Here is a 27,804-nt window from a genome sequence, read left to right as displayed (position 1 = left end):
ACAGAAAACCAAATACTGCATGTTCTCACTTATAAGTGGAAGCTAAACATTGAGTACACATGGACGCAAATGAAAGGAACAGCAGGCATAGGGCTTACTCAAGGGTGAAGGGTGGGAGGAGCGCTAGGATAAAAAAAACTACTCATTGGATACTATGCTTATTACCTGGGTGATGAAATAATCTGTACACCAAACCCCCACAACACAAAATTTACCTATATAACAAACCTGCACATGTACTCCTGAACCTAAAATACAAGTCAAGAACAAAAGGGACCTACAGCATCTGGGAGCCATAGGAGGGTTGGAGCAGCATCACAGGTACTACAGGGTCATTAAAGTACAAGCTCGTCCTACCCCAGCACTCTCCCTCACTCCCTGACACACACACACAAGCTGCACTTCTCTCCTCTGTTCTCTCTGTCATCCCCTTTTCTTTGCACAGCTCTTGCTTGAAATGTTCTGATCTGCTCCAAGATCCTCACCCCTGGCTATAACATTCCGTGTTCCCTGATAGCACGTGTGTTAGTACCTCTCCTGGTCTTTGCTGGTTGGTGCAGTTTCATCTTCATGCATCAGGGACCTTACTTTAAGGGAAGCAGAATGTGTCTCATGTTCTCTGTATCCACACAGACTTCATTACCTATGACATTTTGATTCAACCCAATGTACTAACCATCTGCTGTTTGTCAGGGCAGACAGCTGAATGAAGCCCCATCCCTGCCTTTGAAGAGTTCCATATCTAGTGTCGGCATTGACAGTGACAGAAATAACTATCCCAAGAGGTGGAATAAGCTAAGTGTCCTGTCGGAGGAAGAAACAGTGTCAGAAAGCATGAGGGATGGAGAAGGCTGTCTATCAGCCATAGATGAGTAGTTCCAAGTTAAGTCTCAATCCCCACTAGAGCAGCTGTCTGAATGGGCAAAGTGTAGAGATTCGGAGGATGCCCGTTCTGGGGCTTCAGGAAAATGATGCTTAATAAAAATGGGTGATTAGACATTATTGAGCCATACAATGAGTTTGTCTGTGGACTTTTGTTTCCTAGCCTTGATCTGATCTTTGGCTCATGGAGGTAAAATGTTTTGAGGGGTCTTCATGAAGATCCTAACAATAATACTACGTCTGCACCAGTGGAAGTCCACAATGAGATTAAAAAGGACTTGTATCATTTGCTTAGCCATATTCACTACCCCACCAAGATTTAGGCACTGGTGCCATTTAGAACTCCTGGAAGATGATGTGGAAACTGGAAAGTCAAGGGGAGCCGATAAAGAATGATAACGAATGACTCTCAGATACATGACAAAAAAAAAAATGCTCATCTTCTTTAGAGAAACTTCCCTGACCTCTTTCCTAAGTAAATTCTGTATCCTTCATTGTACTCCTACAGTCTTCTGAACTACTTCCTTCTTACCACCTGTCACATATTTATCTATTTATGTAAGTTCCTCCCCAGCTAGAAAGTGAGCTCCTTGATGCAGAAACTGTGTTATGCTTATCTCCATGGAGGGGATGTGATGAGTAATATGGACTCAAGATGTGGACCACTATATAGCCAAATGGGTAAAACAAGTATGAATGCACTGGTTGTTCTGACATTTTACCCGAAAGGTGATTCCTCAGCCCTTGAAGTGTGGTACTTCTCCTCCCCCACCCTCAACCCACACATCCAATAGTTTTATCAAAATAGCTCAGAATTGCAAGAAGTGACGGCAAGGGTCATCCATGGTTCCAGGGAGCTCCATTCAGAGGGCATTCAGAGGGCCACCCTTCACCCCTGAGCAGAGAAGCCCTTCTTTCCCGCTTACTTGTGGTCATATACAGGTTTCCCCCTCCACAACCTTGACCACCACTATATTCATAACTCCATTCTGGGCATTTTTACGTTTGTCTTGTCACATTGTCTTCAGCTTCGCAGGCTGCAAGCAGGACCAGCAGCCACAGCAGTAACATGATCTTGAAAATGTCCTGGTATTTTTCATTTTCCTCAACATATCCACAGCCTGTGGTTTTACCTGATCCCAATCTGTTTTGCCACAACACAGATTTGGAAAGCAAAACCTATAAAAGTTAAAAGACCCCCAAGGTCTTCAACTCCCAGTTCAGAGATGACTAGAGTCCCTCTATAGGTATGACCATCTGAGATTACATAATCTCTGATTCGAACAGATTCTCAGAAGATATTACAAAAGTGCTGAGGAGCAGGGAAGAAAGGCTGTTGATCTGGACAGCCTGGCCTCTCCTGCAGTGTTGGGGAGACTACCAGGTGTTGGACCAAACAGGTGACCTCTAGGAGGTGGGATGCCTAGAACTAGAGAACACCTGGAGGGCAAATGTGGAGACTGGGAAGCCAAGGGGAGCTGGAACATAGGGTCATTTTGCCAAGATAATAAACCAAGAAGAGGCAAATTCTGCGGTTTTGCCAGTATGGCATCCAAGTCACTTTGGGGGAAACGGGAGCAGAAGCTGAATTGTGGATTGAAGGAGCCAGTACATAATTATCCAGAGTGCAGCATTCTTCAGTGTGAAATCCATAGGACAATGAGCTGGTTGGAGCAGTTTATCAGTGACTGCCACACTCTGACTATGGAGCTGGCCAGCCCCACTCTTCTCACCGTGGAAATGGACCGTGGTCATTTGCCACAGCCTGCTCTTGGTTGTGAAAGGTAGATGTCAGGAACTTCAGGGGATGTTCAATTCCTGAGAGAGGGATAAAGCCTCATCAGCATTCATGAGGTCAAGAAAACTTTCAGTATTCCTTTTTTTTTTTTTTTTTAGAGATGGGGTTTCACCATATTGGTCAGACTGGTCGCAAACTCCTGACCTCAGGCGATCCACCTGCCTTGGCCTCCCAAAGTGCTGGGATTACAGGCATGAGTCACCACGCCTGGCCAACTTTCAGTATTCCTTATGAAGCATCTTCCTTCAAATTGTTTCTGGCCTCTTTCCATGCAGGTCATAGGGGTCAGAGGGTGAGAATATGCACTTTAGATGGTGGTAGTAAAGTATTAAGGTAAGCTTCCAAAAATGTGAGACCCTAATTTTTTAAAAAAAATTTATAGGCTGAGCATCACACCTATAATCCCAGCACTTTGGGAGGCTGAGGTGGGTGGATCATCTGAGGTCAGGAGTTCAAGACCAGCCTGGCCAACCAAGTGAAACCCTGTCTCTAGTAAAAATACAAAAAATTAGTTTGGTGTGGTGGTGCACACCGGTAGTCCCAGCTACTCGAGTGGTTGAGGCAAGAGAATCTCTTGATCCTGAGAGAGAGAGGTTGCAGTGAGCCAAGATTGCACCATTGCACTTCAGCCTGGGCGACAGAGTGAGACTCTGTCTCAAAAAAATAAAAATTATATTAGTTTGTTTTTCTTTTACAGAAAATATACATGGTCATTGTACAAAATTGAGAAAATATAGAGAAGCATAAATTAGAAAATTAAAATTGTCCTATCATTCTGTACCTAGTTTTACATTTTTCTATTGGTACTTAATATTCTTTCATATACTAACATGTCTTATTATTGTTACTTAATTTTCTTCTGTGTCATTGCAAACTTAAATATTACTCAAAAATGGCATAAATATATGCGTGATATTTTATTGCATAGATACACCAAAAGTTGTATTTAATCAGTCTGCTAGTCACCTTAGTCCATTTAAGTTGCTCTAACTTTTCTCTGTTATAGATTGAACTGAGATTAGCCAGGCAAAAACAGGGACAGGGGTATACGGGCAAAGAACAAGAGAACTGCACTTATTTTTGATGTAAAATGGATGTATTAAATATTTCAATAATAACAAAATGGTAATAGTAATCACAGTAGATAGCACTTAACATAGCACTTACTATGAACCAGTAATGTTCTATGCCTTTCACAGATATTAATGCATTTAATCCTCACAGTGGCCCTCTGAGGTAGATGCTGTAATTATCGCCTTTTACACTCGAGGAAACTGAAGCACAGAGAGATACGTAACCTATAGAAAAACACACAGCTGTCACACAACAGATTTGAAACTGAAGCCAAGATGTCTGGCTCTAGAAGATGAATAAATCAGAAAAGGGAAGTGTGCTGTATTAGCATAACAGCCAAAGTTTCTGTTATTTTGATGTAAAATGTCTTTTCTGTTTTGCATTTTGCATGCCTTTGAACACCAAGATCCATGGATTTCTCTCTTTTTCTTAGAAAATTTGGGGAATTACAGGCCACGGTTTGGAGGCTCACGCCTATAATCCCAGCACTTTGGGAGGCCAAGGCAGGCAATTGCTTGAGGTCAGGTGTTCGAGACCAGCCTGGTCAACATGGTGAAACCCTGTCTCTACTAAAAATACAAAAATTAGCCAGGCGTGGTGGGCGCCTGTAATCCCAGCTACTCAGGAGGCTGAGGTAGTAGAATCACTTGAACCTTGCGGGAGAGGAAGGCGGGGCAGAGGTTGTAGTGAGCTGAGATTATGTCACTGCACTCCAGCCTGGGCAACAGAGTGAAACTCCGTCTAAAAAAAAAAGAAAGATAAAAAGAAAAGAAAAGAAAATTTGGGGAATTTTGTAGTGTTTTCCCTTAACTGTTCTAAATATTAATCTCGACAACTGTCACGGGATGTGCCCACATTCATAGAATTTCACCCTGCCCTGTGGCTTACAAGAAGGGGAAATTGTGCTTTACCAAGTTAACGCTTCCTTCATTAAAAGCAGAGAAGGGAGCTGCACATTTAAGGAACCACAGGTAGCGCAAAAAGCCTGAGTCTTGGTTTTCAGGAAGTCTGAACATGGAAAGCCATGAGGCCAAAGAGGTAGACAGGGGTCAAGTTACATAGAAGCTTCCATTTCGTGCCAGAAATTATGCAGAATGCTTGCAAGATTTTAAAAGGAGAGAAAGAGAGACTGATTTGAGCTTTAACAAAATTATATTGGATGCTGTATGGTGGGATAGATTAAAAAGAGACAAAACTAGGCCAGGCATGGTGGCTCACACCTGTAATCCCAGCACTTGGTAGGCTGAAGCAGGCAGATCACTTGAGGTCAGGAGTTCGAGACCAGCCTGGCCAACATGGTAAAACCTGGTTTCCACAAAAAATACAAAAAAATTAGCCAGGCATGGTGGCACATGCCTGTAATCCCAGCTACTTGGGAGGCTGTGGCACAATAATTACTTGAGCCTGGGAAGCGGAGGTTGCAGTGAGCCAAGATCAAGCCACTGCACTACAGCCCGGGCCAGAGTGATACTTTGTCTCAAAATAAGCAAGTAAATAAATATATAAATGACAAAGCTAGAAGAAAAAACAGTTGCTAGGACCCTCTTCTAGTTGTCATGGTGAGAAACCATAAGGACCTGACCTAAGTCAGAGGCAGTGGAAATGGTGAGAGGCAGATGCATGTAAAATGGAATGTAGACTAGAGTTGGTGATTGAATAGGTATAGGAGATGACAGAGAAAGAGGAGACAAGGGTGACTCCCAGCTTTCCAGCTTGGAAGATTGATAGGAAGAGGCACTTTTTATTGGGTAGAGAATACGGAAGGAGGGGCAAGGGATGGGGGGAGGGAGCTGTTCCAGTACCAAGACATATGCCCTGACCTACGGCACACATGCAAGAAATGGCCAGAGAAAATGACAAGGACTAGGGCAGGAAATAAGGGGTTGGCTGCAGAAAGAAGGGGCTGTGCCAATGAGACATTGTCTGTCTAAGATGCTAGACAGGAGACTCCAGGGTCCTGCTTCTGCCTGCATGAAAGGCGGGGCCCACACCTGCTGCAACCTGACCACGAACACCATATATGAGAAAAGGAGGCCAAAGTTGGGCCAAACAAGGTGTCATCATCAGTGAACCCATCCCTGGGGGACCTGCTGCCAAAGAAGATAGCAGAGGGTGACACTCGGGAAATTGGAGCCTCAGGACCAGAATCTGGAAGGAAAGCAATGCCCAGCCTCAAAGCATGGGCAGCAGCACACAGGATTGTTGTAAGAATCAAATATAATAAGTTGAGGTACAAGATGTGTAGTGTGTGGTACCTAGAGTCAGACTACCTGGATGTGAATCTCTGCTCTGCTAGTCATCAGCTTTATGGCCATAGGAAAATTGCTTAACTGTTTTCTCAGCTGATCAGGTTTCTTCACCTGTTCAGCTGAGAAAGTATCATGGTAACTAAATCGTAGGGTTGTTTTGACTATTAAGAGTTCAAACATGTAAATCCCTATTATTAAAATTTGCACATGCTGATCACTTGATAAGTATTACTTATCGTGAACTAAAATTTGTGTAGTTACTAATCTATCGTTAGCACAAAATAAAAGTTTGTTTTCAAACTCCCACATTGCCTTTATTAAACTATAAACTTCTTGAGAAAATAAATTAAAATAAAATCAACAGGACATGGTCTAGATTTTTGAAGAGCAAATTACGTCGGTAACTAATTATAACACACTGGGTTGTAATCACAGAGGTAGAGGATGCCCCTTATCAGAAAACGGACTGATTCAGCAGTTTCCATTTCCTTTTCTCACTCTCCTCAACTCATAGAAGCCAGCTCTCAGAAACGGAATCACGAGTATATGGTGGGGGTTCCCCTAACAAGTGAGTAAGAGAATGCAATTTGGGGTATCAACCGAGAGCTTGGAGGCAGAGGGAGGGGTGAGAAGGAGGCATTGCCTGTGATGTAGGTTTCTAATGAAACAAGTGGCAAAGTTGCCTTTATTTGGAATTGGTAGCAATATGGGAAGATATGTGGATGCCAAAACTCCAGTGAAACCTATCGTGACCCCTGATCTTGCCGCTGCTTCTCCTACCTCAAGACTGGCATTAGCATTCATTGGGGTAGGATGGAAACAATTAGCATTCATTGGGGTAGGATGCAAACAGAGCTCATGTGTGTGAGAAGACCTAAACTCTATAGGCGCTTAGGAAGGGCAGAATTCCAAAGACGTAGTCCCATTTGGCTCTGTCCTCCATTGTTCTCCGGTATCAAACATACCAACTCTAACCCCTTTGGGGGAATTCAAGGCCTGTCCTAGCTTGGTCCCAATTTAGCTTTTTCGTCCATATTCACCCCCACCGCTCTGCAGCTCCACTGAAGCAGCCCCTCTTTCCTCCAAGCCCATAATGTCACACACAGGACTCTGCATCAGCTAGCCCTCCACTGCCCACCCCTCTATAGACGCCTAAATCCAGGGCAATTATCCAGACACAACTAAAGTTCCATCCCTTCCATGAAGCCTTCTCCGCCCTCTGGTGGAAGGCCACTTCTTCCCCTCATGGGGTTCTGAGCTTTCCTTTCTTTTTCCACTAGGAGCTAAGTGCTACAATTACCTGTCCACATACTACTCTACCTGCCCCTGTGAGAACAGGGCAGCTCAGAAACAAAGGCCATTAAAACCAACTAAATCTATTTCTCATTATAAAGTGAGGTATGCTGATTGATTATGAAAGAATAAAATAATAAAGTATGGAAAATAAAAAAAAGCATATAATCTGGCTGAGAAGGTAGAGACCTTTCCACACTACTGAAATTACATTTTGAAAAGAATAAGGAAAAACCTGCTTCAGTATGGCATGATTTATGTAAATATAGTATAAGATCCTTAAAATGGTTCAACGAATTGGGAAAACAAAACTTCATTTTGGCAAAGGCCTTTGAACAGAAACTTTAGCATATTTATCAATAATTTCTTTCAGATTAAACAACTGACAACAACCCACTTTTCAGCCAGTAATGTTGTAAATGTTTTAAAACAAAATTAGTTCACAAATTTGTGGGCTGACCAAAAAGGTAATATAGTCTCACTAAATAAAATGAGAAAAATTCAGAAAAAGAAAAAACATAAGAAAATTAATCACCCATGGGTCTATCACACAAATATAAGCACTATTCATTCTTTAAGCCATGTATTTCCAAGCCTTTTTATTTTTTCCATGTCTAGGGTTGGCATGAAAAAAAAAGAATATATATATATATATTTGTACAATTCTGCAAATTTTGTAGAATTTGTATAATGTTGTATCTTGCTTTTTTTAATGAATAATGTTATAAACATATTTGTGCCACTACATTCATTTAAAGGACTTAATAATACATCATCTAGTGGATATATCATAATTTGATCATTCCCTGATACAGAAAAGTTTAGCTTTGCTTATTTTAGAATTAAAAATGATGCTAGATCAGGTATCTTTATGTTCGAAGGTGGCGCCATATTTGGGTTGTTTCCACAGAATTCCTTACTAGAAATGGTTTTTCTTGGTTAATAGCTATAAATATTTCTAGGCACTTGACATATTGACACCCACCTCTGAAGCATTTTTATGATCCACAGCTAGTGTTTAACTCAGTTCCTTAGTCATTCTGTGACTAAGAGGTAGACAAATGACTGAAACGTGACTTCATGCTTTCGATTCCTCCAACTTTTATTCAGTTCTTGCCTCTGGGAGGAGGAAGGGTTGTGAAGCCCTCCACAGCATCAGCCCATCGACCTTATCCCTGTGGTTAGAGCGGCTGAGAAAGCAGAATTGCAGCTCTGTGGGAAGGAATGGGGCTGGAGAGTTCATGCATAGACCAATTCTTATGAGAAGGGACCAGCTAAAAATAGGCTTGACATGCATTCCTCTTCACACTCACAGGAGAAACCATTTCATCATGAAGCTGGAACCAGTCATGAGTTGGGAGCTGAGAGTTAGAGAATAGCTCAGAGATGCTATTCTTGGATATCCTGAGCCCCTGTGGTCACTACAGACCCTGAATTATGCAACACTCAGCATGACAGCATCACTATGCTTAAAAATTTCCCTCCTCACCCCCAGATTCTGTTTCCCCATCCGCCAGGGTTGCCTATAAAGAGAAGAAGAGATGGCTTCGAACTTCAGAAGGACGCAGGCAGCAGAGAGTGGCCAGTCCCTTCTTGGTTCTGCAGACACTCGAGCCCACATTCCATCACCTGCTCAGAACCATGAAGGTTTCTGCTGCTGCCCTTGCCATCCTCCTCTGCACCATGGCTCTCTGCAGCCAGGTCTTCTCTGCACCACGTGAGTCCATGTAGTTGTTGCGGCTATCACCACTCTCTGGCCACAGTTAGACCACATCAGTCTTTTCTTGTGGCCTAAGAGACCCCAAGAGAAAAGAGAGAACTTGTTAAAGGGTTGCAAAACATCTTGGTCTTTCTTTTCAAGGCTGTATTTTTCATCTGTATAAGGGGTCTTAGCCATCCTAATCTCCAGATACGAGAATCTAGGCAGAGGCAGGGGAATTACAATCCCTTGTACAGATAGAAAAGCAGGGTTCGAAACAAATTAGTTTGCAAGAGGCAGAATCCAGGGCTGGTCACTTCCCAGTGAGGTCTGTTATTCACCCTCCAGCTCATCTTAGATCTCCCAAGAGCTCTGTCCCTTGAATGTCTTACGAGAGATGTCCAAGGCTTCTCTTGGGTTGGGGTATGACTTCTTGAACCAGACGAAATTCTCTGAAGAGCGCTAAGAGAACAGTCCATTCAGGTATCTGGATCACACAGAGAAACAGAGAACCCGCTCTGAAGAGTCCAGGGGAAAGAAGAATATAGACAGAAACAAAGACAGACATTTCTCGGCAAAAATGCCCAAATGCTTTCCAGTCACTTGATCTGAACAAGCCTACCTTCCTCACCCGCCTGGGGATCAGAAGCTACCTGACCTTTTCCTGTGAGCTGTGTCTCAGACCCATTCTCTTCCTTTCTCCACAGCTGGTGCTGACACGCCGACCGCCTGCTGCTTCAGGTACATCTCCCGGAAGATTCCACAGAATTTCATAGCTGACTACTTTGAGACCAGCAGCCAGTGCTCCAAGCCCGGAATCATGTAAGTGCCAGTCTTCCTGCTCATCTCTAGGGAGGTTGGGAGGGTCTGGGTGAGGCAGAGATGGGCCAGAAGGCCATTCCGGAAAGGGCCAGCCTTCCAGAGCCTATCAGGGATACAGGACCCAGGGCTCCAAGGTGTGACTTGACTTGGGGCTAGAGTGGGGTGGGTGTTACAGAGTCAGGAAGGGCTTCCCCAGCTCAGAGGAAAGGGACAGGAAGAAGGAGGCAGCAGGACCCTCTGAGGCCACCTCTGTGAGTCACTGAGAGCAGCTCTCTAGACGGAGATAGGCAGGGGTTCCCGGAGAAAGCAAGCAGACCCTGAGCTGCCCAGGACAGAGAGGGATGAAGGGGCCATGGGGGGCCCAGGATTCCCCTGCTGAATTCCTCCCTTCTTCACAGCTTCCTAACCAAGAGAGGTCGGCAGGTCTGTGCTGACCCCAGCCAGGAGTGGGTCCAGAAATATGTCAGCGACCTGGAACTGAATGCCTGAGGGGCCCAGAAGCTTCGAGGCCCAGCGACCACGGTGGGCCCAGTGGGGAGCAGGAACCCGAGCCTTGGGAACATCCCTGTGGCCTCCACAGCTACCTCTCCTATGGACTGGCTGTTGCCAAACAGCCACACTCTGGGACTCTTCTTAACTTAAACTTTAATTTATTTATACTATTTAGTTTTATAATTTATTGTCAATTTCACAGCATGTTTGTGATTGCTTGTTCTGAGAGTTCCCCCTGTCCCCTCCTCTTCCCTCACACTGTGTTTGGTGACAACCAAGTGGCTGTCATCGGCCTGCTGTAGGCAGTCAGGGTACCAAAGCCACCAGACTGACAAATGTGAATCAGATGCTTTTGTTATTATATTTGAAATAATAAAGATGCTCTTTTAAAAGGTAAACCAGTATTGAGTTTGGTTTTGTTTTTCTGGTAAGTCAAAACCACCGGTTAAGAGGAATCATAGGCAAAGATTAGGAAGATGTGCAACGGAGGGAAATTGGGAGAGTCGGGGAGTAGGCACAGAGTCATCCACTTCACAGTGGGGGCACAGTGCTGGAACATTGAAACTACAAATATGTTACGAGTTAAATCATAATATGCATGCTCTAGGAGAATTCCTCTGCTTTAGGAGAATTTATTACTTGAATGGACACCGTTAAGCAGAGTATTCTGAAGTGCCTGTTCATGATGACTCAAGCTTTTAATAGCAATTACCTACATTTTTGAGGCTTACTTCTACTGAGTGCTTTTTATGCATTGTTCATTTATTTTTACCAATGCAATAGTACAACTTAGGTACTATTAATATCTCCATTTGACAGAAAAGTATCCCAGGGCTCAGAAAGGTGAGGCAACTTGGCTGAGGTTACACAGCATGTAAACGGTACAACTGAGTTCCAAAACTGGGCTTTTATTGAACTACAGACCATGCTCTTAGCCACTGACCAAGTAATTTCCCAAAAGATGATCCACCCATATTCAAATCTTACCCTATTCTTTAACGGATGATATTTCACGCATTGCAACCACTTTCTAGTCAGGATTCTGAGTTGACATAGAGTGAGCAGTGATCATTTAAGCCACTTATTTCAGAATCTTTGGGTATAGACCTGGGAACTGACATTTTTATCAAGCTTACGAAGTGTTCCCTAGCACGCTGATGACTGAGAGCCACTGTCAACAGAATTCACCACTATTCTCTAAGTGTGGTAACTATCTGCATACGGCAGCAGGTGTATTATACATCATTTCTCTAGAATCTGCACTCTACAAAATAAATAACTAATGTTTAAAAAGGAAAAGACAACCAGCTTCTGTGTGGAGCAGAATTCTGCTTTATAAGTTTACTGTGAAAGGTACGTTATTTAACAGATGGATTGCTTGCATTAGTACAAGAAATGCATACTAAGCTAGGGTCCTTTTTGTAGAAGGAAGAGAAATTCAAAATATTTGTGTGAAAACCAAATGTGTTTTTATGAGCTATGCTTATTTCAATTTGTTTAAAATAATCTAATTCTTGTGTCCAAACACGTTTAGAATTGTAGTGTTCAAACTCTTTAAAGTGTAACTGAACACTACTACTTAGCAAATATCAAAATGCACATACTATGTGACCTACATCCCATTTGACCTGGTTCCATTTCTAGGAACCTGTTTTACAGAAATGCTGCCAAAAGATAAGAATATGTAGACATGAAGATATTCTTTGCAGTATGGTTGGTAAAAAGCAAGCAAATGCAAACAGTCATCAGTAGGGGATTAATAAGTAGAGGATTAAGATGTTCATCAATGGAATATTCTGCAGTCAGTAAAAAAAAAAAACACACATCTATATCTATGGAAAGTGTCCATAATATTACATGCAAAAGGTATATCTATTTACATTCAGCATATTCATATATACTCTCTACATATGCTACAGAACTATCTGTAAAGGATATTATTTTGTTTTTATTTTTAAAAGCCATATACACATATATATTTACATAGGCAAATTCTGGAAGGATACACATCAAATAGTTGTCATTTCTTTGAGGAAATAAATTGTTTGTTTCGTTTTGTTTTGTTTTAGGAATGAGGGTATTTTCTTTTTATATTCTGCACTTTTAAAACTTTGAGTTATGGACCGAGTGTGGTGGCTCACATCTGTAATCCCAGCACTTTGGGAGGCTGAGGCGGGTGGATCAAGAGGTCAAGAGATCAAGACCATCCTGGCCAACATGGTGAAACCCCGTCTCTACTAAAAATACAAAAATTAGCTGGGCTTGGTGGCATGCGCCTGTAGTCCCAGCTACTCAGGAGGCTGAGGCAGGAGAATTGCTTGAGCTCGGGAGGCAGAGGTTGCAGTGAGCTGAGATCACGCCACTACACTCCAGCCTGGCGCGTGGCGACAGAGCGAGACTCTGTTTCAAAAAAAAAAAAAAAACTTCGAGTTATTTTCCATAGCTTACCTCTCTGGTCTCGTCTTACCCTATTTTTTGATGGGTGATATTCTAGCCATAACAACCACCTTCTGGTAGAGATTCTGAGCTGATGCAGAGAGGGTAGAGCTCAGCCTGGCTTACAGAGTTTTGATGCTATGATGGCTTTCATATAATGAGGGTAGAGCAGCAAACACATCCTTTGGAGAAGGTTTCTCTCTCTCTTTCTCTCTCTCTCTTTCTCTCTCTCTCCCTCTTTCTCTCTCCCTCTCTTTCTCTCTCTCTCTCTCTCTCTCACACACACACACACACACACACACACACACACAGGCAGCCTTTGTCCCCATAAATGCAGTGAAGGTGTCATCATTCATTTTTTATTGCCTTTCAGGAAAAAATATAGGGGCACACAAAATTTGCCTGCACTGAATTGTTTCTCAAGATCCAGAAACCCAAAGCTAAGTAAAGTTTAATCATGCCCAACACTCCCTACATACTAGTGTTATACAAGCAGAGCAAGCTGAACAAAGATCCCTGTTAGGGAATGGGAGAACAGGAATTCCATTTTTAAGTACTTCAGCCTGTCTGGCAGTCCCTAGCTCTTCTTCTTAGGGGAATGTCCTCCATGGACAATCTGAGATGTGCAATGTGGCTGCTTTCTGGAGACTGCTGACTTCCTGTCTGTGTGAGTTAGCCTGAGGTTGCCTTAGGTATTGTGTAATCAATGACTGTTTGGAGCCAGTCTTATGGTTTCTTTGGCAATGTGACTCCCTTCTAATGTTCATAGGCTACCATTTGCTTCTGATCAATTTATGGGCTAGGTAGCCAGAAGCAGAGAGGTTGTCAGTTACATAGTTTGCATTTGCATTTTAACTGGGGATGGGGATGTGCACTTTCTAGCACAGACCGTACCGCGGTTGTCACCCCTACCTCCCAGCCTCTGATGACAGACCTCTGCCTGCATCTTAGCCCATGTGAAGGTGATGAATATTTGACCCTTGGCCTTGTTAAGTCTCTCATCTTCCTGTCTCTGCTCATGCTAACTTTATCTTAGAGTAGAAAATCCTGCATTTACAGCCCTTCAAGTCTCCAGATTACTGGGTTCTCAGTCAACAGGTTGGAAGAGCCTTTTTTAGCAAGTTGAATTTCTTCCTTTTTCAATTTCAAATAAACCCATTTCAAAGTAGCCTAAACTATTTTTTAAAGGACCTCACTGATATAATACACAGCTACCAAACTCCAATATTCAGAATCTTTTCTATCAAACTCCTTAATATTGCAGACTTAGTATTTGGCACAGGCTTTCAGCACCAAAATAAGACAGACCATAGCTCAACCAGCATGTGCAATACCTTCTAATGGGTATTGCAAAAGGTAGTGCCCAGACAGGACAGCATTGTGAATATCATCTGGAAACATGGTATAAACACACATTCTCAGCCCCACATCACTTCTTAATGGACCAGGGCCCAGCAAACTGTGTTTTAACAAGGCTCCAGGTAATTCTGATGCATGTAAGGTTTAAAAATCACTTCCATTTAACAAGGTCCTCACCAAATTACCTCCTGCTTTCTCATTTCGGCCAGTTCCACACTTCAGTCAGGACCTGTGACTTTCAACAGACCCCGTACCTTTGTACAGATACAGATCTCTCTATCTCTCAGGATGCTGTCAGTTTCCAGGCAGAAAACAAAGAAGCAAACCAAACTCAAAGAGGCCTGAGTAAACGCACCTTGTGGCTCCAAGACTGTAAGGTATAAAAGTGGCCCTAGTGCCAAGCAAGGCTGGACGCAGCAGCCCCGTGGTATCTCATGGGCCCGCTTTGCTTCTCTTTCTGATCTGCCTTTCCTGTGGGAGGCCTGGGGTGGCTGCCAGTACCTGCCAGTGTTACATGAATCCTTATTCATTGTCTGCAGGAAAAAGTGAGTCTGTGTTTCCATTGGAAAAAACATCACTAGGCCCTTTCAGATTTGACGGACTTAGGAACCCAATTCCTAATCAATCGCTGTGGTCATGGGGATGGCTTTCATTGATTTGCTTAAGTTAATCAAGGCACATAAGTCGAATCTTTGAGTTTAATGAATTTTACAAAAACTTAAAGCCTGAGAATTATGGGGAAGAATTTCCCCTGAGAAAATGTGAGTTTCTGGCATCAGGAAACACGCAGAATAGATGACCAGCATCTATTCTGCGTGTTTCCTGATGCCAGAAACTCACATTTTCACTATATGTATTTGTCTTTCACTAACAATGAAAACATGTTTCACTATAATGTGTTTGTCTTTTTCCTGTTAATTTTTGTCTTGATTAGTAAAAGGCACTAGTACTTTGTGTGTGATAAATATTTCCACTCCTTTGCTCTCTAGATTAGAAACTATTAGTGGTCCACCTTCCTGAATTACTTTATTTTTAAGAAGATGCTGACTTGTGTTATTTCCTGTTGCCCAATGAATGACTGTTGCCCAAATCTAGAGCAAAAGAGACATAAGAACTTCATGATGTCAAGGTAACCACTAGAAAATGGGGCTACATACCCACTCCAGAACATACTGAGAAAGAGAGAACTGGCCCTGCCACAAGCACACCTTCCTTCACACCAGCCAAAGATGGGGCACTGAGGATGCAGGAGGAGGGGAGAGAATTCTTAGAACAATGAGTCATCAGTAGAAATTGCCCATATTAAGGAAGAGAGGGGAGTCTTTACATAGTGGATAGGCAAAAAGGTAGACAAGAAGACTGCAAGCCAACAAGACACTTTATACTTGCAGTTTTTATTCCCCCTCTTTCCTGGGAACTGCACCCACAAAAATACATGATGTGGGATTGACCACAACCTAAATGCTAGGTGGATCATGATTAAAATAAGCCGATTTGCATCCTGAGGTTTTTAAACTTACCATAACTTAAGCATTTCTCATATCATTGCATTGTTTGTAAAGGCTGCCTAATAGCCAATCAAGGGAAGATGCCATAATTTTCTTAGCCATTTCCATATCATAAGTAATTTAAATTGGGTCCAATTTTAAGATGCTATAAATATGCTAGGGGCCAAATATACTTATGCATTGTTCTTTTTTTCATATTTGAATTTATTTCTACAGAGATTAGATTCCTAGACATGGACCCTCTTGGTCAAAGGCTAAGAACATTTATTTCAAGGTTCCTTATGCATATTAGCACCCATATTAAACACATCCTTAGGTCATTTGCTCAGTGCATATCTGTCTTGAATGAACAGTCTGAATGTCTGAAAGCCTAGCTGTACTGTCACTGCTCTGTAGCGCAGGCTTCACTAATACAGCTCTGTCCATCTGTGTGTGGTTTAAGTTGGGCTGCGCTGCTCAGGACTCTGGCATAAGTCAAGTCTACACCATTAGAACAGTGGTGGGATAACATAGAAGTTGCTGCTCTGCCAGGGGAAACTATGACTACAGAGCTTTAGTGAGAAAGAACTAGCTAAGTGTGGTCCAGGGGTGACACCACCATCTCACCTCCTCTTGCTGTGGAAACCACTTCCCCATAAACAGCCCCAAGACAAGTGAACCCTTGAACTATTCTTGCAGATACCCTGAGCCCTGTGGTTACCCAAGACCCCCTTGCATATGCAAGTCAACAAGACACCACTGTGCTTAAAAACATCCTCTCGCATCAGCCCCAGTTTCCATCTTCTCATGACTCAGGGCTCACCTCGTAAGAGAAGAAGACACAGCTTGGACCCGAGGAGGGGGTTGGCAGCTGAGTGCCCAAGCCCTGTCCACTTCTGCTCACACTCTTGGGCCCTCACATCCTCCTCACTCATAACGGCCCCCTGTTCCTGGGCCTCCTCTCTCGAGTCTGTCTTCCTCCTGCCTTTTGCTGTTGTTTCCCGCACTTTCTGGCTGGGGTGGAAGCACATCACCAAAGTCCAAGGACAGAGGTGCACAAGTGAAACAGAGAGTTTCCTAAGGGATTTTCAAAACGCCCTGGGCTATCTGTTCAGGAAGATATTCTTCCCTAGAGAGTTTTCACTGTCTGTTCTATAAACCTTATAAGCAGGATACGATCTTATCCTACTTAGGGAAGGAGAACATTGAGTAGGTTTCAATAAGGGGCAGCATCCAGCTATAATGGCTTCTCAGTGGCCAGCTGAGTCATAAAATCGCCACAGACCTGCCTCACAGGTGATTTGCAGAGATGGTCTCTTGCTGGAAAAATCTCTTCTTAAACCATATTATGTTCCCCAAGTAGAGCTAGAATAAGAGGCAGACTATTTAATTAGCTGCAATTAGCTCCTTCCTACAGAGGGAGATGGAAACCAAATCTAAGACTCAAACAGAAACGGAAGGGAAACGTGGTGAAACAAGACATCCCCAACTTCCTGCCAGTTCTTCTCACCCCAAATCCCCAACTTCCTTCTTGTTCTTCTCATCCCCAAATCATCCCCTGAACGGTGCTGTCTCCATCTACTTCCTTCTAATTTTTTCACTGGGTAGGAGTTGGCTCACTTGTCCCCAGTGAAAAATGACTCAGGGTCATGCCGCTCCTTCCCTCAGAATGCCCAGGTCCCCAAGCACCCAAGCATCTGCTGCTTTTTCTATGACCCTCAGAAGACCCTCAGCAAAATGGTAGATGGCCATTGTGAAACTAAAAGCTGATGCCAGGTAAGGGCTGGTGCTCTTGCCCATCTCTAGAGAGAAGCAGGACTAGGAGGAGGGTAGCCTGCAAGGGCACCAGCTGGCATGAGAGATATCCTGGGGACCCTGGGCCTTTGAGGCCCTATCTGGTGGTGGGACACAGGGAAGGGCCATAGGGGTGTTGTCTGGCCTGACCTGGGGTCTGCATGGAACCATGGAAGAGCTGCCCCTGGCAGAGGGAAGAGAAGAAGAAGTGTTAGCAGGAGGAGGCTGCCTGAGGAGACCCCTGAGCCACTGAGGAAAGGTCTAGGGAGCTGAGGTTGGGCAAAGAGTCCTGAGCAAGTGGACAGGCCCTACGCTTGCCAAGGCAGAAAGGGGAAGCCAGCATGGGACCAGGAATTCCCTTGCTGATTCCTCAATTTTTACAACTCTGTCTCTTTTAACAGCTTTCAGAATGAAAGTGGCCGAAGCTGGCAGGTCTGTGCCAACCCCACCGAATTCTGGTGCCAAGTGCATCATTGACTTCAGAGTCAAATTCCTGAGTGACCTGGAAGCAACAAGACACTGTTACATTTGTGGGCAGATTAGGAAGCAGGGACTCGGGCCCTAGGGACCCCTTCAGTTCCTGAGCCTGCCCCTGTCTAAGCAATAACACCCTGGGACCCTTCTTAGCATGCATTTTAACTTATCTAGATTATTTAATTTTTGCGATGTATTTCTATGTGTCCTTGACTGCTTGTTGGAAGGGATCCCACAAGGCTCTCTACACCCCTTCCTTAGCCCCTTCAGTCACAGTCACTCAGTGGTTGACACATATTCAGGCGCATGGCTGTTCTTTGCAGCTCTCATACAAGGTGGGTGGCTACATTCAGCTTTTTCTACAGGACATTGTTCCAAAGCTGTCAACCAACAAGTATTTATAGAACATGATTTAACATTTCTGTGTTCCACTATGTAAAACAATGAGCTCATTTTGAGTAAACCAGTCTTAAAATGTTGGTGATTCTATTGGCTTTGTTTTGTGACAAAACAAGGGGGTGGGATGGGAGGAGGGAAGAGTTGAAAAGTCTGAAGAGGGGAAGTCAACAGGAAGGAAATGGCAGTAATGCCTCTCCCCAATAATGAAACACTATTTTATAAAACAATGATTATTTTATAAAATATTATGCACCCAGTGTATAATGCATATGCACTAAGTAAATTCATGCTTGATATATATATTCATGCATTTAAGTTTATTTTTCTTATAAATCAAACTCTCTTGAAAATTATTCATTGTCCTTCAAATTCTAACAATGCCTCCAAGGGCTAAGTACTATTAATATTCCCATTTGGCAGAAGAGGAACTGTTATCTCAGAGAGTTAGAACAACTTATCCATGGTCATGCAGCGAATAAATAGTGTAATTAATATGCAAACCTATGAGCATCTCAGGGCCACCTGGGATGGTTAATTAAAATGCTCCCAAGAGAATTGGGTTTGGATGTGGGAACCTAGATTTTTACCAACCCCCCAAGTGATATATATGCAGACTAAAGACCAAAAACTACTGAATTTGCCAATAAGACTTTTTTTTTTTTTTTTTTTTTGAGTTGGAGTCTCACTCTGTCACCCAGGCTGGAGTACAGTGGTGTGATCTCAGCTCATTGTAACCTCCGCCTCCCAGGTTCAAGTGATCCTCCTATCTCAGCCTCCCAAGTAGCTGGGATTACAGGTGCATGCCACCACACTTGGCTAATTTTTGTATTTTTAGTAGAGGTGGTGCTTCACTATGTTGGCCAGGCTGATCTTGAACTCCTGACCTTGAGAGATCCGCCTGCCTCAGCCTCTCAAAGTGCTGGGATTACAGGCATAAGTCACTGTGCCCGGCCTCAATAAGAATTTAACCACTCTTTTAGAAATAAGATGCACATGGTAATAGATATCTTACCTGGGTATTATTTCCCTAGAATCCATGCTCCACAAAATCAGTGGTTAACATTAGAGAAAGGAAAGACAGTCAGACAATATATACAACAAGACTTCTATTGTGAATGCAGAATTATTTGACGGATTGCCTAGATTGAGGTGAAGAAATTATGGTATTCAGAACAAATCTAGCATGATCCCTGTTTTTTAAATAAAGTTTTGTTGAAACACAGCCACCCCCACTCTTTTACATATTGTCTGTCACAGCTTTCCCAAGACAAAGGTGAAGTCACATTGTTGCAACAGACATTATACAGCCCACAAAGATATCAATATTTACTATCTGGCCTTTTATAGAAAACGTTTGCCAGGCGCGGTGGCTCATGCCTGTAATCCCAGCACTTTGGGATGCCGAGGCGGGTGGATCATGAGGTCAAGAGATCGAGACCATCCTGATCAACATGGTGAAACTCCGTCTCTACTAAAAATACAAAAAATTAGCTGGGCATGGTGGTGCGTGCCCGTAATCTCAGCTGCTCAGGAGGCTGAGGCAGGAGAATTGCCTGAACCCAGGAGACGGAAGTTGCGGTGAGCCGAGATCGCGCCATTGCACTCCAGCCTGGGTAACAAGAGCGAAACTCCATCTCAAAAAAAAAAAAAAAAAAAAAGAAAACGTTTGCTAACTCCTGGCCTACATTATATTTTTAAGTATAAGAAAGTTAGACTGAGTCAGGATTCCTGCTATAAAATGCAACAGGAAGAAATTCAACATACTTGTGAGAAATGCAAAATATATTAACTTTTTGATAAGTACCACTTTGTCTGTTTTAAACAATCTATTTTTTAGTATCAAAAAGTGAAATATTGGTAATCAGCATTTTTGAAGAGCAATGACACAGTCTGCAGAAAAATTTAAAATTTACATACTCTTCAATCTATCTTATTTCTAGGCATCTATTTCAAGAAACACTATCTAAAGAAACAAAGTAGGGCCAGGCTTGTATACAACTGGCTCACTCCTGTAATCTCTGTACTTTGGAGGCCAAGGCAGGTGGATAGCTTGAGGTCAGGAGTTCGAGACCAGTCTGGCCAACCTGGTGAACCCTCATCTCTACTAAAATACAAAAATCTGCCAGGCATGGAGGCAGGTGCCTGTAATCCCAGCTACTTGGGAGGCTGAGAGAAGAGAATTGCTTGAACCCGAGAGGCAGAGGTTGCAGTTAGCCGAGATTGCACCACGGCACTCCAGCCTGGGTGACAGAGTGAGACTCCGTCTCAAAAACAAACAAAAAGACACAAAGTGTTGGCACATTGCTGTTCTTTGCAGCTCTGTTTGTAAAAACAACCAATAGAAATTCTTTAAAAGATGCATAATTTAAAAATTAAAAAATTCTTTAAAAGATGCATAATTTAAACCATCATGGTATAGCCACATAATAAGCACGAAATTACTGAAAAGAATGAAGTAGATATACATACTGAAATGAAAGGTGTCTATGATATTAATGTAAAACTATGTATACAGAACATACATTCCAAATGTGTATCTCGATACCAATATCTATATTACCACATATTTATTATATAAGAAAGTTAGATACATTTGGTAGATACTAGTTGGGTTCCAAGTTCTTTCTCTTTCAACCTTAAATGACTCTTTGGAAAAGCAACCCCTCTGGTAGTTTGTGGGATTTTAAGGCCATCAGCATTGCTTATTATAGACATTGATCAGCTCAAACAAATCAGTAAATCTTTGTGGCTTCCCTAAGCCATAAAGATTAATTAAGATATGGGTTGGCAAACTTGCTCTGTAAAAGCCCAAATAGTAACTATTTCAGCTTTTGTGGATCATACAGTCTCTTTCACAACTACTCAGCTCTGCTTTGTTGTGTGAAAGTAGCTATACACAATACACAAACAAAGGAGCCCAACTGGATTCCAATAAAACTTTTTTTATGGACACTAAAACTCAAATTTCATACAAGTTTTATATTTCTCAAAATAGTCTTCTTTTGGTTTTCAATCACTTAAAATGTAAAAACCTCCTAGCTTGCAGGCCATATAAAAACAGGTAGTTGGCAGGCACAGTGGCTCACGCCTATAATCCCAGCATTTTGGGAGGCAGAGGTGGGCGGATCACAAGGTCAGGAATTCAAGACCAGCCTGGCCAACACAGTGAAACCCCGTCTCTACTAAAAATACAAAAATTAGCCAGGCATGGTGGCACATGCCTGTAGTCCCAGCTACTCAGGAGGCTGAGGCAGGAGAATTGCTTGAACCAGGGAGGCGGAGGCTGAGGTGAGCTGAGATTGTGCCACTGCACTACAGCCTGGGCGACAGTGCGAGACTCCATCTCAAAGAAAAACAAAACCAAACAACAACAACAAAAAACAGGTAGTAGGTCAAATTGGGCCTGAAGGCCATAGTCGGCTGATCCGTGGGTTAAGAGATGGAGATGGGCTCTTAATCCAAGCCAGCCAGACCAATAAAAGTGGAGTTCAGGCTCTTGGCTCAAGGTTGACATTCTCTTCCCAATCCACATTGCTCTGGAAGTTTCTGGAAGCTATTCTGCTAATAGAGTAACTAGGACAAATATATTATAACTTTGTTCTAGAATGGAGTTCTCAAATGCAGGGAGATCAGAAATTCAGAAAGACATATATAGTCTATGGAGAAACTGGACTACAGAAGGACCACTGAATCAAGTTTTACCTGAAGCTAATTCTATTTCTTGAAGCTCCAGTTATGTGAACTCACAAGTTCCCTTTATTATTTAAGCCAGATCAGTTATTTTTTCTGACATTGTGACTTAAGCCATCCCTAACTAATATAGACTGACTGCAATGTTACAAGTAATAGGTCCCCAAACGTAGAACTGACTGAGGGTAGTAGCTGAGGTCAAAGTCCGTGGGGACACCTCTAGTTAGCAGAACAGCTGGTTACCCCATGGCCTGTTATATAGTCTAAAGCCATCTGTCAGCCAAGATTTTAACAAAAAGGAAAACTCAAGGTATTGGAGACTGTTTCTTGCATTAGTCTTAGTAAGACCCATTAAGAAAGAAATCAACTTTCTTTGAAACTGATTCTGATAGCAGAGAAAGGGGGGAAAAGTAGTTTTTAAAAGAAGTATATTTTCTGCTTGCTGCCTGAAAACCAAGCTGATTAAAAAACCAGTGACGTGGAGCTTGCAGGACTACAAGAGCAGAGCTCTCCACTCCAAGCTAATGTTAACAAAAGCAGAAATGAGGCGGTGAAAGACTAGACGGGACGGGAAAGCAGGTCCCAAAGCAGCCCGGTCCATCTCCTTCTCAGATCCCTCCTTGTAAATATTTACCTTGATGATAAAATGAATGTATTAGTCAGTTATCCAGAAAAACGCAAACAATAGGCGATTTCTCTCTACGAATATAGATGTATATTCTATCAATGATCAATGTTGATACAGATATAAATACAGAGATATTTATTAGGGGAATTGGCTCACACAATTATGGAAGCCAAGAAGTCCTGCCATCTGCAAGCTGGAGAACCAGGAAAACCAGTGGTGTGATTCAGTCCCAAGGCCTGAGAACCAGGGCAGCAGATGTTGTCAGTCCTGGTGCAAGTCCAAAGACCTGAGAAGGGGTCAGAAAGAGGAGGCGATGGTACAAGTCCCTGTCTGAGTTTGAAGGCTCAAGAATCAGGAGCGTGGCTGTCAGAGGACAGGAGAAGATGGATGTCCCAGCTCAAATGCAGACAGCAGAGTCACCCTTCCTCGGCTTCTTTGTTCTGTTTGGGACCTCTGTGAATTGGATGGTGCCTGCCTGCATTGGTGAGGGCAGATCTTCTTTAGTCTTCTGATGCTAATCTCTTTCGGAACACCACACCGACACACTCCGAAATGATGTTTAGCAGCTATCTGGGTATCCCTTAGCTTAGCCCAGTTGACGCCTAAAATTAACCATCACAATGAACAGTCGTGCTCTTTGTGAAGCTGCAGCTGTATTCATCAGAGGCTGGTAGCTAAAGAGGGTGGCCTTCATGCCTGTGGCATTGTTTCACCAGCAGGGGACAATGCGGTGTCAATACAACAGGGAGCCGGTTGGCGGTGGAAGAGATGACCACAGAGCTCTCAGTGCTGTGCTGGAAGAGAGGTGTTAAAAACCCACTTCTAGAAATAACTGTATCTGATAGAGTCTGTGCTTATGATTAACCATCCAATGGAATGAACCCAAAATAACTAGCTCAGATGCCTTCAAAACTTGGGACGGAGTTGCATTGCCTCTGAAACCCTAAGGCTGGCTAAAAACACCCTATGAGCACACACCAACAGTGATTCTCAAACTTGGCTGTACGTTAACACTTCCTGGGGAGTTTTTAAATTACTGATGCCAGGCCCCACCTAAGTCCAATTAAATTCTTAACTTTGGATGTGAGGCCCTGGCACTGGAATTTTTAAAAGCTCTCCTAAGCAATTCTAATGTGAATTCAAGGTTGAGAAGTCCTGTTCTACACTTAAGCCAATCAGTAGACACCTCCAACAGGAAATAGATGCCTCTCTAAGCGCTATTCCTTCTTTGGAGAGTTGCCAGATACAATTTAGGATACCCTGTTAAATTCCAGTTTCAGATAAAGAACAGATAATTTTTTTTATGCAAGTAGGTCCCAAATATTGCATGGGATATACTTACACTAAAAAAGTATCTATTCTGTATTTTTTTTTTTTTGGTAACTCTGGCCACCCCAACCCCAAGCCACATCTCAGGTAGTCATGGAAAACATCCTCCCCAAAAGCAGAGTGGAGAACAAAGATAACATGACCAAGGCTTTCAGACAACTTCCAGGTAAGGAGTCCTTGCTAGGATGTGGATGGTGTTTGCTAGACTTTCACTAATATAAGTACTTAGCCCAGAACCCAGCATTTCGTAAGGCCCCAAAAGATGTTAGCCTTCATTCTGAGGAAAGCTTTATTTATGAAAATGAGCTTGTGTGTATAAATATGCATCACAGTGTCATTTTGGTATTCATTTAAGTAGAAAATTTTTCTATGGCATTTCAGTTACAATATGGTTTATAAAATAATGGTGTCTGCTTCAACTTTTCGGGAACGTATCTCCAGGGAAACATCTGGCATGACTCTAGAAGTACTCAGTCCCTATCTTGTGGTTTCTGCCCTTTTTCCTATTTCCCTGCTCCTCCCCCAGAATTCCTGTCAATCTGTGATTCTGATTAGGTGAAATCAAATCAATAGGGTTATCACAAGGAGAATTCTGGTTTACCTTTTATATGAGTGCTGCCAATATATTAAAAGGTGGTGCTGAGCAAAACCATGCAATAGCATTTGTCATTTGACACATATGGTACCATGTCTGCTGAGAAAGCTAATCACACTGATTGATCCACACAGTGAATGTGTGAAGAGTTGGAGGGAAAGGATGAAGACAATGTCATGAGATGTCAGAGAAAATACTAATTTCGTAATGCAGTTCAACAACAGAAATGAATTTCAGAATGAAATATGATGCATAAATTAAAATTAAAAGTTAGTTAATGTGGCTGGGCATAGCAGATGGAACTCTCAGAAGAGATGGCCTCCAGGGTGGTGGGATCATTGCCCTGGCTCAGGCTCCTGCTCCCTCCTGGCCCCACCAAGGTCACTGGGTCCTCACAGCTTCTGCAGCCCCTGAAGCATTCAGGTGTTTGGTGTATTTCTTGACCCACTCCTTACTGGGGTTGGCACAGATGTGCCGGCCTTTCTTGGTTAGGAAGCTGTGGAGAAGGGAGGAAGAGTTAAGCCCTACCGGATTCAGCAGGGGAATACTGTGGCCCTTCCATCCTTCTCTGTCCCAGGCATCTCAGGGCCTGTTCTCATTCTTGTAAAATCTCCCCTTAACTTTGGGGTTCACAGGACTTCCCCAAGTGTCTCAGGTGGGCTTCCTCAGAAAGCCAACTCCTGTTGTCTGCTCTCTTCCCTCTGCTCAGGGGCGGTCCTTCAGGACTCTGTGGGCCCCAGGCCAGGTCAGAAAACACTGCAGGGGCCTCCCCTGGAGTCCAGCACCTTGATGGACCTTAGAGAGCTGAGTACTCTGAGGGGACCTCACCCCAGAACTCCCGGTCTTTCTCCCGAGGGGTGGGTAGGAGCGCTGGCACTTACATGACACCTGGATTGAAGCAATTGTGGTTGGTTGGAAAATAGTCAACTATGACTTTTTGCAGAACCCGACAGGAGGTGTAGGAGAAGCAGCAGAACCGGTTGTACGTGGTATCAACTGCAAGACACAGGACGGAAAGACCCCAAGTCATTGTTCAGAAGGCCAGCCAGCTGCCCTGGTCCCTTTCCTTGAGAGTCAGGAAGAACTAAGATACAGCACTGCTTGGGGTGGGGATGTGGGGACAAAGAGATCCAGAAGGAAGCTGGCGTGTCTTCTTTTCCCTGACACTTTAATCTCTGCATCTTTCCCTCTTTTGTTCTTTCTCATTCTCTGTCTTGGTTCTGGGTCTCTATGTCTCTCTACTGGAAATTTAGTTTTCTGAACAAACTATTTCTCATCCCATCTCTCCTTGGGGAGTTCCATCTGAGTTCTTAAGGAGAGCCAAGGCCACACCACTGAGAACCAATTGGACCAAATCCTCCGCCTTGTCAAAATCCCTGTGGGCATCCATTTTCTCATCCATGGAATGGGACTCACTGTCCCTCTGTCTTCCAGAGCAGGAGAATAGAATTGCTGAAACCCCTTAGGAAGAAAAATTCTCCTCAGGAAATGGTCCCTCAAATTCCTCTGAAGTTCTCTACTTGGAGATCTCAGGGATAGACTTGGGCAGTGGGGTCCAAGCTATGGCCAGAGAGTGGGGCACAAGAGCAAAAGACAACTCACACAGGCATAGCGGGTCTGGGGGCAGAGGGCCTCAGTGAAGAAAAGTACAGCAGGGGCGGCCGTGGGGTCCCCAGGATGCTGGGCAGACTGTGAGTTCACCTGGCAGCCCGGTAGAGCTGAACTCGGGGCTTGTAGCTGCTGCCTCCTTCTGGGGTCTCAGCCGTCTCTTCTCTTTACAGGCAACCTTGGGGTATTAGAAGATATAAATGTGGGGAGACCGAGGAGGAATTTTGTTTTCTTTTTTCATTTTCTTAACTTTTAAATTCAGGGGTACATATGCAGGCTTGTCACACAGGTAAACTCCTGTCATGGAGTTTGTCCTACAGATTATTTCGTCACCCAGACGTTAAGCCCAGTACCCATTGTTATTTTAGCTGATCCTCTCTGAAGGGGAAAATTTTTAATCATGAGATTGGTGTCATGCTGTGCATTGTACAAACCAGGAGAGCTTCAGCTCACCACAAAGGTTCAGATGTTTGCAAGAATGGTTCAGTTGCTCCCTTGGTGGGGAGATGGTTTCCACAGTGAGAGGGGGTGAGAAGTCAGTGTCACCCTGAAACTGGGTTAGCTGATGCCTTCTCACAAGGGCAGATCTGTAGATAAAGCCTTTCCCCCATGGAGCTGAACCTTCTGATAGCCTCCCCAGCTGTTCCAACAGCATAGATGTGCCGTGGAGGGTAATGCCAGAGAATCGTGAGAAGCACAGCCCAAGGGAAAACCATGCCCTGGGTGGAGACAGCAGAACTCGGGAAATGCTACCAGAGGGGCAAGGACGAGGCTGCCTTTCAGACATTGGCTTGTTGAACCTCTACAACATGCCAGTCCCTGGGTCAGCTGGGTCAGCTGGGTTAGCTGGGGCCGATATGTATGATGAGCCTTGAAGAGTTGTTACCCTTCAATCAACAAGGTGCTCTGCCAGGGCTCTCTATCCTATGGATATAAACATAAAGATGCACAAAAGCTTATCTGTAACCATTAAAATATGATGTACAATTAAATAAATTACGGCATATTCACCTCTTGTAATATTAATTAATCCTTAAAAACTGAGAAAGTAAATAAATTAGAGCCAGGCATGGTGGCTCATGCCTGTAATACCAGCAATTTGAGAGGCCAAGGTGGGAGGATTGCTTGAGCCCAGGAGTGTGAGACCAACCTGGGCAACATAGTGAGACCCTGTCTCTACAGTTCTTTATGTAGCTGGGCATGGCTGTAGTCCCAGCTACTTGGAGGTAGGAGGATTGCTCCAGTCCAGGAAGTCAAGCCTACAGTGAGCTGTAATCATGCCACTGCATTCCAGCCTGGGCAACAGAGCGAGACCTTGTCTCAAATACATACATACATACATATATACATACATTTAAACAGGTAGTCCTCCCAGAATTTAACGGTGCAATTGTGTCATCAAGAACTCAGGCTTCTTAAAACATGTCCCCTTTCCCCATCATTTTGTTGGCTTTTCTTATTTGAGTTTATCTCCTCATGGTCACAAAATGGCTGCTGCTTTCTTGTCATCACATCTTCACAATGTCTCATCCTCAAGCTTACGAGGGGGTCTTGTAGGAATACAGAAAGAGCAATGTTACTAGTGTTTTTAATTCAAATAGCTTTTTATGTGATGTGTGATGTGAGCTATAGATTACACTCAAAAGTAGTAAAAGCTAATTTTGAAAACACACAAAATAGAGAAAAGAATAAAAAC

General features: G+C 43.4%; 2 protein-coding genes across 2 annotated transcripts; one reads left to right on the top strand and one right to left on the bottom strand.

Moving 5' to 3' along the window:
* Positions 1-8,689: 8,689 nt before the first annotated feature.
* Positions 8,690-10,707, top strand: LOC116553377 (C-C motif chemokine 3-like 1). Its single transcript, XM_032280832.1, has 3 exons — positions 8,690-9,013; positions 9,703-9,817; positions 10,216-10,707. Exons 1-3 carry the CDS (start codon positions 8,938-8,940, stop codon positions 10,304-10,306), a joined length of 282 nt encoding a protein of 93 aa, XP_032136723.1. The 5' UTR covers positions 8,690-8,937; the 3' UTR covers positions 10,307-10,707.
* Positions 10,708-24,483: 13,776 nt separating this feature from the next.
* On the bottom strand, positions 24,484-25,689 carry LOC116553376 (C-C motif chemokine 3-like). The gene is made up of 2 exons (XM_032280831.1): positions 25,382-25,689; positions 24,484-24,996 (listed from the first exon to the last, which is right to left on the bottom strand). The coding sequence occupies exons 1-2, from the start codon at positions 25,528-25,530 to the stop codon at positions 24,882-24,884; spliced, it is 264 nt and encodes an 87-aa protein (XP_032136722.1). The 5' UTR covers positions 25,531-25,689; the 3' UTR covers positions 24,484-24,881.
* Between the last annotated feature and the right edge of the window lie 2,115 nt (positions 25,690-27,804).

Source organism: Sapajus apella, unplaced genomic scaffold (genome assembly GCF_009761245.1).
Source record: "Sapajus apella isolate SASKATOON/1434 unplaced genomic scaffold, GSC_monkey_1.0 scaffold12, whole genome shotgun sequence".
Classification (NCBI taxonomy): domain Eukaryota; kingdom Metazoa; phylum Chordata; class Mammalia; order Primates; family Cebidae; genus Sapajus; species Sapajus apella.
Note: the sequence above shows the minus strand (reverse complement) of the source record. Positions and strands in the feature narration are given on the sequence as shown.

Bases quoted from the DNA above. Each gene is read 5' to 3' on its own strand.
- LOC116553377 (XM_032280832.1), top strand. From the start codon at position 8,938: ATGAAGGTTTCTGCTGCTGCCCTTGCCATCCTCCTCTGCACCATGGCT. The intron at 9,014-9,702 runs GTGAGTCCATGT...CTTTCTCCACAG, and splicing joins CCAGGTCTTCTCTGCACCAC to CTGGTGCTGACACGCCGACC. The intron at 9,818-10,215 runs GTAAGTGCCAGT...CCTTCTTCACAG, and splicing joins TGCTCCAAGCCCGGAATCAT to CTTCCTAACCAAGAGAGGTC.
- LOC116553376 (XM_032280831.1), bottom strand. From the start codon at position 25,530: ATGACTTGGGGTCTTTCCGTCCTGTGTCTTGCAGTTGATACCACGTAC. The intron at 24,997-25,381 runs GTAAGTGCCAGC...CCTTCTCCACAG, and splicing joins TGCTTCAATCCAGGTGTCAT to CTTCCTAACCAAGAAAGGCC.